Below are 13743 nucleotides of genomic sequence, written 5' to 3' on the forward strand. Positions count from 1 at the left end.
ACCAGTTTGCATTCAATATTTTTATAACATTTTAGAGCTCAAACGAAGGTACAATTCTAATGTTTATCCACAATCAATACATTCAAGAGATTTTACGATCGAACTGCTAACCAGCATTTTAATGAAAACCATCGTAACATTGTGATTGAAACGTCGAGTCGAGTAAATTCTTATATCAGTTTACCTCCGTGATTGGGCACAATTTTCAGCCCATTATTTCTTTGCACAGTCCATTACTTGTTATTTTGTCCCACTGTGAACCACTGTGACTAGCCAATAATTTAATGGGTTGCTAATGGGTTAATGGCCATAACTATATACTTGCGATACATGTAGTTTTAGGGTTATTTTCTCTGTTTGTCACGTAGTGACTACTGATAGTTTCACATCAGCAACCCATCGACCCTTGAAGATGTAGTAATTAAACACACTCCTTTAGAAATTGATTCCCAAATCGCTCTCCCAAACCCTAAATAAAAATGGTGGGCCCATCACCCGTAACAATACCCCATACCCGTTGATGGAGGACAAAATCATTATCTGGCGAGAGTAGTCTCTCTATATTTTGATCGTGGCTTTAAAGCAATGGAGCGTGCGTGGCGCCAGGAGATGGCAGCCGAGCGCCTGTTTCTTCCTCGGTCTATTCATCACGTTGTTCGGTTGCCCATTGTTGGTGTCGCTTCTTACTAGTCGGTGTCTCTCTTCTTTGCTGTACGAACAGCGTGGGGTATTCAATCCCTTCCACCCTGGTCCGTCAGTGTTTTTCTAAACCCATAAGGAACTGCAGACACCGTATCATTGTCAACTAGACAATAACAGTAAAGAATCTTTCTGTCCCTCAGTGACAAACTGACTGGGAGTGAGCAATGAGGCCTCCTTGGCTTGGCTTATAATAAACCATCATCCACGCTGTTAGCCTGGTATGCAATCAGTCTAGCTTTAGCCTCCATCTTTAGTACACTGTTGGTGACAGGTCTAATGGTTTGTGGTCGGCTCTTTTGTCATCTACCCGCCTAAGTAAATCCCACTTCTTTTTGTCTCTTTTTACTGAGTGACACGAACTTGCTGTCGGCAAAGTAAGCTGTCAAACTAGTCGGCAAAATATTGTTAGAATCAAAATATATCAATCATTCTTTCGCAGACGTGTTAAGCCCATAAGAGTTATTGTTTGAAGTTTGTGTATAGAGAGCGAGTCACAATTTAGTCTGAGTAGCAACAACAAGTTTCGAAATATAAAAGGTCTCTTGAAAACAGTTTTTTATGGAGACTAAATTTAAAAGTCAACAAGTTGTTTTGATGTTTGTAAAAGATTAAATTAGAACGAGTCAGTGGTTAAAAATAAATCAAAACCGGAACAATACTTTTTTTAAATGTTACCTGAAAATAAGTGATTTGGGAAGATGTTAAAGGAACACGTTGCCTTGGATCGGACGAGTTGGTCTATTAAAAGCGTTTGAAACCGTTTGTTATGAAATGCATATGGTTAGAAAGATGTTTTAAAAGTAGAATATAATGATCCACACAAGTATCACTCGAAACTGCACGGTTTTCCTTTTACGTCGCGAACTATCACGGTCGGCCATTTATGGGAGTCAAAATTTTGACTACCATAAATGGCCGACCGTGTTAGTCGACAGGGTAAAAAGAAAACCACACAATTTCGAGGCATATTTGTGTAGATCATTGTATTCTACTTTTACAATATCTTTCTAACCATATACATTTTACAACAAACGGTTACAGAACGATTTTCAAAGACCAACTCGACCGATCCAAGGCAACGTGTTCCTTTAATGTCAAGAACTTAGTGTCTGAAATAAATTAAAAGTTGGAAGAAACATTGTTCCATACATATGGTTTTTGTATTTAATTTTAATAAGTTTCATAATGAGAAGATATATTTAATTAAAAGTTACCGTTGTGTCGTAAAAGGCTTTTGACCATACCGTACTACAGCAGACGTTCATTTGTTGTTAAAAGACGATTGTAATAATGATTGCTTTTATTTTGTTATTTGCAGGTCAATTTCACTGTTACTGTAACTCACCACGCTGTGCATCTTATAACTACATGTGCGAATCTCAACTCGGCTGTTACTCCCAGCTTGTAGACAGTGATGTGGAGTCCGATGATCCTTATCTTCATGGATGTATCGAGTCAATCACGATGGAGAAATGTGAAGAGATTGCCAGGGCTAATGAATCCACATCTACCCCTGCTCCCGAGACCGAATCTGCTAGATTTCAGGAGTTAGCATGCTGCTTTGAGAGCATGTGTAACAATGTAGACGGGTCGAAGGTCAGGACGGGTCAAAACAGGCCAAATCAAGAATATAAGTTGATTGGTAAGTTGATTTAACAAGTGTTTAAATACTTTTGCATTGGGAATATAATTTGTATAACACCGATGTGTATATCACTGTATACTCGGCACATGGATGTAGCTACCTCCATTAAGTTGTACCGAAACAGTTCTGTGAGGAAACAAGTTATTGTATAAAAGTTGACTGCCGCGTTTTCATCATGCTTTCATTTATACCAATTAAGAACTAAGCCCAACTGTGGGTTGTGTTTCCAATCTCAAACTTCTACGCGTGGTTCTATAATAACGATGTGTTTCTTCCAACATTGCATTCGCCGTCCTTCCCAGTCCATCCCCATATTTCATGCATTCTGTCAACAGATCCTATACATTCATACAGATTCATTGTCATTGGTTGTGTTACGGCAAAACTTAACAGCTTTTTAGAGGTTTTTGTTTAAGTTTTAAGGAAATCGTCTGATAAAAATACACGATCTCTTGTTGACTATCCAAATCAGCACTTCTCGGTAAATAACGCGCAATGTTTGTAACCAACTCTGTAAATAAGTAATGCTTTCCCGATCGTCCAATACAGTACATAGAGTAAATTAATTACGGGGATACCACCTTACTTCGGCAACTTGCGATGCCGTGATGAGGACTGGTTATCCGGGCGTGTCATCTCTGATTAGTGGGTCATTATTGGCGCTGTTGCAACCCCTGGATGACCATCTGCGTGTGTGAGAATCACTGACAACTGGGTCTCATTCTTTCCTGTGGTTTTCACTTTTTAACATTATTTTTTTGACTTGGAAGAATGTGATTTTGGTGATGCGGTTTTTTAACGTCAGGTGGCTTTTGTTCAAGGCAACTTACTTAATACTTATTCCTGAGCGTTTTGGGTCAAAACGGTCGGTTTGCTCAATAATGTATTATGCAATAACGGTCATATGTGTCCTGACAGATGTTAAGATTTTTTAAGGCATCCTTTAGTGATGTTGCTAATGCTTTGGCTGTGATAACAATTATTGAAATATCAGTTATAAAGTTTACTTTATTGGACGTCTTCTTCGCTATTTATTACAAAAGTTTATCCATAAAATGGTTACTGCTTTTGTTTGGGTTTCAATAATCGTCAATTAGAAAGTATCGAGTAAATCCGCTAAACTCGTTCAAATGTTTCCTTTTTGTCGTCTCTCGTAGCTGAAAAATTGGCTTTCTGAAATTCATTTCCCCAGGCTGTTCGTTTGTCTCTGCAATGCTGAATTTCACTTTATTTGAGAGCCAGGTCTGGACTATGTCTCTCACATTCAAGAACCTTGGTGTTCAACGTTTGCATGGATTCCATGTTTACTGATTCATGTTCTTAATCTGACTTTGGATCAAAAACAAAATCCAAGCGATTAAGCAGATCATGTCCGTTTAATCCATTAGCATTGCGCTGTCGTCTGCGCCTCGACGTGGATGATTTAAGAGTAACGCGTGTGAATGGTGAACAATCGAAGCCGCCTTGAAATGTTGCGCACAGTCCCGCGCAAACATGCCACGTCGTCACTGCCTGGTAACTACCAAGCCGGCTTGGGTGAACGACGGCTGTTTGATGATTGAGAAAGAAAACACTTCCATTTAATATTATTATTTTTCACTCTTTGCTGTTTTACTCCATCGTGTTGTTGTATAGATGTTGTAGTTTGGTATTGCGCTTTTGAACAAACATGCCTGTATGTTTCGTTTTTGAAAAGGCACCAGGGCATTTAAAAAACTTTCTACAGGAGCATTTCAAGGGCACCAAGGCGATAGCCAGAGGGCACGGAGTCAATCGCCTTCGTTACCTCCTTGAAGTATCAGACCTGCATCTATACTTTGTTTTTATTATTTACTTATTGGTAGAAATGTCATTACCGCGATGTCGTGTTCTATGCAAAGGCGCCTTGAGTGAAAGTCCAAAGATTGGAATCACATCTTCACTCCTACAGCCGTTTAGCGTCGTTTAAATCATTTCACTAAATTACTTAACGGCTGTTTGGTGTATAGCTGGGACAACAACAAAAAAGGTTGATGCCATCTTCACTGACCCGTATTCAATGATTCAATCTGTAATGGGATGGGGTTCTTACTGGTCGTTGACCTATCGTTTGCTCATTAAACCATAGTGTGGAATGAAAGCTAATAACATTACTTTGCTGTGTGGTATTATTAATAATGAGGTATAATTGTGTGGGTATCTAAACTTGGGCATAATTAGTTACCAGGGAATATCCAACGATCTTTGTGTTCAAACTCTTTATTTAACTGTGCCTCATGTTTATGTTTGGCAGTGAATGCATTTCACTGTATAGGCAGAGAGAAAATGCCACACAAATCGCATATATAAATAACTACTGGAACATTTTCGCACAAAGCTTGTTCAGTTTAAATAACTTTGCTCTGCAAAATTGTTGGATAAGACCGTTCCCCGTTTGGCAACTGTCTCTGACTGGTTTTCGCAAGGTTGTACTTTCATGCAATAAACATTTTCAAGTTGCTATAAAGCTTTCCTTGTTTCAAGAAGACCATGATGCCTTTACCAGTACGTGCACAAACCACACCTCCTTGAACATGTCATTTGATCCTGTAGGCTTCTTGAGGCGGATTAATGTAAAGTAACCAACGAGAAAGGTATGTGCCCATATCTCGACGCAGTATACTGACCACATTGCAACTTAAGGATCACATAACGAGGTGACGTATTCGATGTGACAGATTCCTTCAACCCGAAAAATCCCAGTTGAGCTCTCGAAAGCGTAAATGGGTCCTTAAAGGAGTGTAGTTGTGCACATTGTAGAAGTATGCTTCGTCTTCAAGAAATCAACTGTTTCAAACACATTTCATGAAGAGCCAAAGTACCCTCACAAGTATTTTTGTAAATTGATAAAACGTGTCAGTTTTGTAGATTGGAGACAGTTTCTTTGGCATTTTGGACATTTTTAAACGTTGCTTCCAAGTTGAGCTTCAGACTAACGTTTTAATTTCTGGTTGAAGATGCCAACTTTGCTAAGCTCTCAAGAAAAGCTGAATCTTTAAAAGAGATTAGCCTATAATCTTGAGAGGAGATTAACATCAAAGTCGGATCATTGAGAACTGGTCAAGGGTTATGCTTTTTCTTCATAGAGGCCTATACATGGCTGGTTGTTTCAATGGTGTCTGAAAACTTACGGTTTCTTGTGTGAAATGTTTTCCTCTGAAATGAAGACATGTTCGAGAAATTTGTATGAAAACCTAAGATCTAACCGATTTCGGTTTACATACAACCAAAATTAAGGATAGTTTTACTGATGATATCCTGCAAATTGTGCATGGTTTTCTCTTTAATGTGTCCGATTAAAAACACTGGATTCGGCAAAAAAAATTACAGGTTTCTTATTTGACGGTTGATTACACAAAACGTGAACACGGTGTGCCTTTATTTTGCCAGCTCAACTACTCCTATGAACCATCGTCCCGTGCTGAAAGTGAAAGCATAGATTGAATGAAGGTTGAAGAGTGTTTTACAGACCAGATGTTTTAGTGATACCAAACCACGACCCCTTCTCCCCTGCTGTCTGTGGTAGCCGTTAATAGAGTTTTGATAACCCGGTGGTAAACGTTTCTGACCCACAGTGACACCAAGTCTTTGGATCCGCAAACATTATTTCTACGTCTGTTCAATATCAACTCGATCAAGGACCTCAGAAAGCATAATGTCAGTTCAAGCATGGAGCTAAGCCTCCCTCCATGGTTCAAGTAGTTTAGAGGATCACACCAACAAGTTTAATTCATATTATACATAGATATGAAGAATTACCCCTCTCGCCCTTTTTTGGGGAAGGAAACTTATATGGGTTGGTTTTCAATGTCACGGCAGTTAACTTTGTTTAACATGCCATGGCCGAAGTAATTGTTCAGCCTTATATTATATTAAAGAAGTAATAATCCAGTTACTATTAAAATCAGATTTTAGTTTTGCAAATTATGTTCATCTTGTCTTGAAATTGTAACACTGATTGGTGACGAAGCAATCATCCTCACCGTCACTGGTGCTGTCCCTTTACGAGAAAGTACGTGATTTGAGGTAATGATAATAAAGTCGAAATTAAACGAGAAATGCTGTGTTGGAGTTTATATCAAGGTCGAGGAGACTCAAGGTTCAATGTCATGACACGTCTGAGTGGAGTTTTAGATTAAACCAAGATGACCTGCTATTGTTTGGGGACTGAGAATGGTACCCAGGGAATAACCCTGATTGGTCTGCACCCACCTGTCCTTAACCAATGATAATTAGATCTAATCATCACATGACAAGAAAAATCCAGACACACATACATAAAGGAAGCTTTACTCTTTTCTCTTCTCATTATTGCTCCATGCTCCTCTCAACTTCAGTATCCATAATTATCCTATCCTCTCCAATAATCAAATTGTGTCATTTTAGCGATTGGCAGAGAGCAGATGCACATCGTCGTAGGGTGTCATATTTCAGAAAATTGAAACCACCTTTGGTTTTTGCTATCATCGTCAAACGAGAAGTAACCCACGGGTCTTGCAGTCAAGGCGAGAGCTTCAATCACTCCTCACCCCGTCTGACTCGGTTGACGTTGGGGTAGAACTACGGGTCATTCCCGGGGGGTTACCCGGTCGGTTTACCCGCTCCGAGGCTGAGCGATTGCTCGCTTGCCTTGGGTTTTCACTGGTTCTGTCTGTTGGGTTTCTTTGGGTTGGAGGTGGGTGTGGAGCAGGTGGGGGTGTTGGCACACTTTCAAGGAGCAAATGAAATACTTTTCTAGAAGGGCTTGGGTTTTTTTGCGTTAAAGCCTGTGTGCATTGTTGTTGAACTTTTGATAACTTCAGAGATGAGAAAGTCAAGACTTTTATCTGAATTCAGACTTTTTAAAGTGTACCTGGTTTATTATCAGATAAGCTGTATTTGTCTTTGCTCTATAAAAGCAAGGATTGGGCGTTTCAAAGGCTTTCATCTGAATTCAGACTTGTTATTAAAAGTCAGTCCGATGAAGAAAAACTGCTGTTATTGTCACTTTTATAGAAATATTGCTCTGTTATCTTCTCTAATGATGAGGATATTGTTCCTTAGCTCTGTGACATCTAAACTTCAGAGAGTAAATGCTATCAGTTTCAGACTTTTGTTTGCATTTATGGGGGCTTGTTTTTGGGGGTAAACCGTGTGCATTGTTGTTGAGCTTTCCACAATTTTCTTCAGTCCAGAGGTGATACAGATAATAGCAAGGGTTTATTTGTGACAAATTCACCACTTGGATTTAACTTTAAACAAGAAATTTGTAAATAAATATTGATGATGAAATTAGCCGCGGGCAGGTTGCCTCCCAGATGTGTCTACCATTAGTGACTTCACGGCTGCAGTCCCCTCACCATTTATTAATTCCTCTCATAGTAAAGTTTCAATCCGCACCATTTGTCACAGAGATCAAGAAAATTCATCTGTAATTTTCAGCATCTGTGCCGCCACAGCAAATCGCAATTTATGGAATAATATTCGGATGGTTTAATGGGACAGAGCACGAAGGTTAAGCCATGACAGGCAAATGCATTATTGTGGAAGGCACTAAGAGTCTCTGATAACGTCTTAACCATTGTGAGGTGTTGCTGTTGATAATGTTGTGGATAAAGTCTTCAAAATTTTATGTTGGGAGTATCCTTTTCGTGATACTCTATGCCTTTTAAAATAGGCCCTATACCGTTGCGTTGGCTCGGTGCTATAAAGTCATCAATTTCATTTTCAGGCTCACAATGATCTAAATCCAATGGTCATTAAACTAATGTTTTTTAGCAATTTGAAAAATATGAATCAAAATCAACAAACAAATGTTTTACTTACTAAGTTATTGTTTCGTTTTGCCAAACAAATGCATTGAAGGCCTCTCTTGACCAATACATTACATTAACCAGGAGCTCAACATATAAATGCACTATCAATTTGATGAAATCGTTAAAAATTGCCCAGTGACCTTTATATAAGTCTGATCCGAAGATGGATGCTTGGAAGATGACCACGATCTGTCTGTCCCACTTTGTCAGTTTGAAAATGTCAGGTGTGTACAAATAAATTTGTAGCCCAGGAATAAAATAATGATCTGCAATTAGTTTCAGGGACAAATTAAAAAGTTATAAATTCCAGCATTTGTTTGTATTAATTCAGCAGAGTTGACCTAAACCCAGTGTTCGCATTCTATTTGAAACAATCTCTACATTATGTATAGAGTAAAACAAGGTCGCCACGCATTCATTTGTCTTGGCTCATTAACTTCATCTTTCATCATTACATCCATTTAAAAGTTGCTTGCACTTTTATCATGGAGCCAACTTCATCTCATCAATATCTTTGAGTCAATCAGGCGCTATGATTTGTTACTGTTGTGTGGCGGTAGATGGAGGTAGGTTACCAGACCTATAAGTAGGCCTTGATATTTAATGGCTAATGATGGAGTTTTTGGTCTTGGTGCCAGCCAGTCGATGTGTACTACCAATGAGACTCGGATGAAAGTACTACAAATCGACCGTATCGCAGTCAAATAAATATTTATTTAAGCGACTGATATAGAGAGCCTTGATAGCGGTGAACTTTCTGTACTTAAAGTGAAGGTAGAAGACATCAAATCAAATTTAGTCTTATTTTGTTTGGCAGGATAGTTGTTTTCCTCCTACCACCTTGTGGGTGTGTGAGCCAAATTATTGAAGATGAGGCAAGTGTGAGGAGCAGTGCTCCGTAATTTGGGATTATCTCAGTTGATGCACAGCTTGTTTGTAGCTTGTTACAACGTGGAGGAAGGGATGTTGACATGAGGATTAATAAAGAGTTTAACGAACTGTTCAGGGAAACTAGACAATATCGCCTTTAATAACGAAAATGTCACGAGCAATTTGTGGTTCGATTTCGAGTAGATAATTAATTAAGTTTATGGTTTTTGATGAGTTTGCTGTTTAGGAAGAGAATAAACCCCTTGAGATGGTATCCCTTTCAAAGTATTTCGGATTTTAACGAAGAAATATTTGCACTAAAATAATTTAAAAACCATACAGTTTTCTTAATATTTGACCCCTTGTTTTTAATTCGCCAAGTCAAATTAAGGATCAAAATTTGTGATAATTGTAATCTTCCAAAAACAAATGCCAAATAATCTTCAACTTGGGGGAATATTTTACAAATACTGATTTTCCAGATGAGGTCCATTTCCTTTACCTTACTGCTAGTAAACAGGACATTCGTTGTTTTTCAGTTGGCAAATGGAAGCTGTAAAATTTATTAGTTCCCTGGTTAGTCCATCTCCTCAGCCTTTCTTGATTGAGGGTCCTTCCTGATTTGAAGCCCCTTAGTCTGGCTTGTACTTGATGTGTTTACGAGTCGGAAATCCGCCCTGTGTTTCTGTGTTTACGCTGCTATTGTGAGATATCAACCAAATATATACACCATAAGGTTGATCTATAACACAGGTTGACTTCCTTGGTCAAGCTTCATTTGGATTAGGCATGTGATGTCACTCAGTTACACCCATGATGATAAAAACAAAGAATACTCTTTTTCAAGAACCTTTTTAATTCTACTAATGTAATTTGAGAGTTGAGGTAGGATTATATGTTTTTCAAGTCAATTTATCTTATAAATTAATTAACTGAGAAAATAGAGTTGGCTTTTGCAACTGCTTTTCAACCAAAATGCCATTGGTATAAAACATTTTTTCACTGCTTTACCTGTATTATAAAATATTTCCTAACCAATATTTCGCATCTCCTTTTAAAGAATGAAGAAATATCATCTTTTCTTGAAGATTTCTCTTTTTCCACTAACTACAATCCTCCATCGGCAACTGGTAGTTCCTAACCCATTGAAACGTGTGCTTTAAAGCAACCACCCCAGCTCACGTAATGTACTAAACTCATTCAATCAATTAATCATTGCGCCGACTAGCCTGAGCCTAATTGCCTTATCCCAAACTCCAATGACGTATCACATCCTCTCCAATCGTCGAGATGAGTTCTTGGTCTTGGGAGAGGAATATGGGGGGGGGGGCTGAGATGAGTTTACAATAACTCATCCAACGATCGCAGTTGGCGCAATTTAGCACAGGGACTAGAAATTCTTGACGGCGTCGACGCCACAGAGTCCCGTCAGCGACCGGGGCCTGGTTGGACCAAGCCAGGGGCCCCTCGCCATCTCCACTACGCATCACGGTTATAACAATCTACGGTGGCCAACTCCAACCCCAATCTCAATGTTTCATCTTGGCAGCCGGGTGACGGGCCTTTACGAGGCTTTGATTTATGGTAAAGACTGAGTCAGAGTTCCACGGTAGATGAACTTGGCTTGCTCTGGGCTTTGGAACATGTTTTGTTAGAGTATTAAGAACAGACCTCAGGCTCATCTCGACACTGTTACGACAGAGCCGGAAATCTGTTGTAAGAGACGCATTAATATTTTCACACTTCCGCGGTGAAGTGACAAGAAAAATATTCTTTTGTCTGAAATTGTGTTTGTGTTTTTGAATGTCAACCCTTTACGAGCCGATGACTCATTGGCTGGGATGAAGTAAATTTTATTATTAACGATCAGAGACAAGATTTGAACTAAGATTTTGTATCTGTCTGTTGTGGTGATGGGAATATGATATTGAGATAAGTCACAGTTTAACTATGCCACGCCATTTGACGTCATAGTCATCAAATGGTGTGAGCGGTCTCTCACTGTGCAAGTATCTTAAGAAATCAATGTTGGTGTTTTTTATGTTATTTTTAATTAAAGCTTCGTGACAATTACAATTAGTGATGTTTCAAAACAATAACATAAACTTTTCTTTGGATGCTCATTAAATGCAGACGAAGAGTTCTTTGCATCTTAAGGCATTCTGAACTGCCGTTAAAGCTCCTTGTCCTTAATCCATAACGACTCTCTGCTCGTATTTAAGACCAAATATATACAATCTTTTCCACCTTGCAATAAAACTGCTTTTTTTATGTCTGTTTGTGTTTCTTAAGAGTCTCAATATCTTAAGAGCGTCCCAAGCTTCAATGGGAGATTGTCAGAGAAAGTCGTATATTACTCTTTTTAGAACTAATATTGTCTTCATCATGTGGGAGGTGGAGCTGTTTGGACCTCGTCTTGAAACGACTGAGTTTTATTCTTAACTTTATCATCAACAAATGAAGGTTGTATTCTTTAGTGTAATGGTTTAAGAGTGAAATCGTACGCAGATAATACCCCTAAGGAGTTAATTATCAATGATGGTTAACGTCTATTTTTATCGAAACATAAAACGGTTGTAAAGTTCCTTTATATTTTATACTTTTTGTATGGAGTTGGATGTTCGTTTTGACGGCTAAGATTTGAAATGGAAGGAATTTCGTCAACATTTTTCATTACTTTTTTAATAAAGGTGTGTCGCCCTATAAGAGAAGCTAAATTGGATAGATGTATTTTGGTCATTTTAAAGGACAAACGATATTTTATTGTGTAAAAGGCTAGGTGCCAGTTACATTTCATCATCGTATACACTTTTTCGTTACATTGTCGCAAACAGTGTGGTAACCTTAGGCCGTCTACACTACACACTAAAGTTGTCATAGAAACGCTCAGTAGACTGAAGCGAGTTGAGACCAATCTCGGTTAATTCTGTGTATTTTTTTGCAAGTTTCCTGCGGTCTTTTGGGGATGCTCATGGGAGATAAATGCGCAGTTCATTGCACTATTCCCCTGAGATGTTTCAACTCGTTGATGGAATATCTCGATGGTAAAACCAACAGACACTCTATGTCAAAGTCAATGATGCTCGGCCCAGGCACTTCAGACAGCTATGGCCTAGGGCAACGACGCACGGGTCTGGTAACTAACCGTTCCCTGGGCATTATAACTGTATACTGACCCTGAGGGCTTTTGTGGAGAGAGCGATTATAGATAGCTGCCTTGGTTGATGAGTCAGTGCTTTATGCCAACCTGACTGCTACGATCTCTGTACTATTACCATTAGACCTGACTGCTACAATCTACACTATTATCATGATATTAAAGAGCGTTTATCAAGATGATCGATCGTACGTTTAGATCATATAGAGTGGTCTTTATTGAAGTGTAGACTGAACAACTGGATCGATTGTACTTAATTTTATGATATCGCTGGTGGTTTTAAGAAATATCAAACAGAGTTTGAACATATACACGTCCGTGCGGTACTTTTAAGTCAAAAGAGTTGTGTTTCTGGAAATTCGTAAACTTTGAATGAATTGCACTCACTGGTGGTATTCTTTTCACACTGCAGTCATGCATTCGGGTTTATTTCATCCACGAGTAGCAGCCAAAGCTTTTGAGTCGTACATAATTTATAAAAATTTAAGGAGAAACAGTCTGGTTCTTGTTTGTACAGCGAATGTTATTATTCATTTCTGTTATTGGATACAGGGAACAAGATCAAGATTGTGGCAGCATGACAAAGTAGCATGGCCTGCTGCAGATGGTTTCTCGAGTTAAGACGATTTCCTAACGTTATGGATACCGTACGGAACTTAACTCGTCTCAAGTCATAAGATTAATCCTAAAGTTTAGAAGAGTTTGGTGAAATCGACAGCAGCTAGGTAGGAAAGAGTCGTTGACACACGGATCCCTTTCTTGGCTTCATCATGGAGGTCCAATGGACCTATTCTACCCATTCTAGGTATTCAAGAAGGGTCTGAAGTTGACCCAATTTATTGCCCAGAGATTCAGGTTTATCGGCCGGTATTCCAGAACGAGTGAAAGTTACAGCAGTATGCACAAAGTTGAACCCGTTTGGGGTAATGGTGTCGAAGGCTAACAACTGGTACCCGCTCGGATTTATGACGTTTTGGATCCAATGTTGACAGCATTCATCTCAATTGTGTGTTTGTGTCTTGACCCTGGCTGGCTGGCTGGATGGAGATATACGACAGGTCTTCTAAGAGATTCTATAAACGTCTATTGTGGTTTGTTGTCAAAGACTAGTCAATAAGACTAGTCAACATTGTTTGGATTGAATGGGTGTTATTTTGTTTTTTATTCAAAAATCTTTAGAGACATAAACAAGTTTTATTTTTCTGAATGACGTAAAAAAACAAATGGGTGAATTTCTGGAGTTAAACAAATTGAGCTGAATTTTTATGAACGAATGTTTGTACTTCGCTGAGCTGTTCTGGAATTTGTGATTTATGTTATATCATTATTGTTTTATTTTATTATCTTTGTTGCACTAAATGGGGACCCTTGTTATAAAAAAAAATACAAAACACAGAAATAATTACATCAACAAGCAAAGAACAAAGACAGAGAAAATGTCATTAACAACAGTACGGAGGAAGTATAACCGTCTTTATGGTTAATAAGACAAAAGTATTATTTATTTTTCTTCGATTACGAATAATTGTCGCTCCTTCCACTGTATCAATTCCTAT

At 38.6% G+C, this 13743-nt stretch overlaps 1 protein-coding gene across 1 annotated transcript in view; it reads left to right on the forward strand.

Moving 5' to 3' along the window:
- Positions 1 to 13743, forward strand: part of LOC139949079 (BMP and activin membrane-bound inhibitor homolog) — a 43028-nt gene that overhangs the window by 22041 nt on the left and 7244 nt on the right. Inside the window, exon 2 of the mRNA XM_071947483.1 lies at positions 2021 to 2344. Coding sequence (XP_071803584.1) covers positions 2021 to 2344 — 324 coding nt within the window. The remainder of the gene's footprint in view (positions 1 to 2020; positions 2345 to 13743) is intronic.

The sequence above is a fragment of the Asterias amurensis genome, chromosome 16 (assembly GCF_032118995.1).
Source record: "Asterias amurensis chromosome 16, ASM3211899v1".
NCBI lineage: Eukaryota > Metazoa > Echinodermata > Asteroidea > Forcipulatida > Asteriidae > Asterias > Asterias amurensis.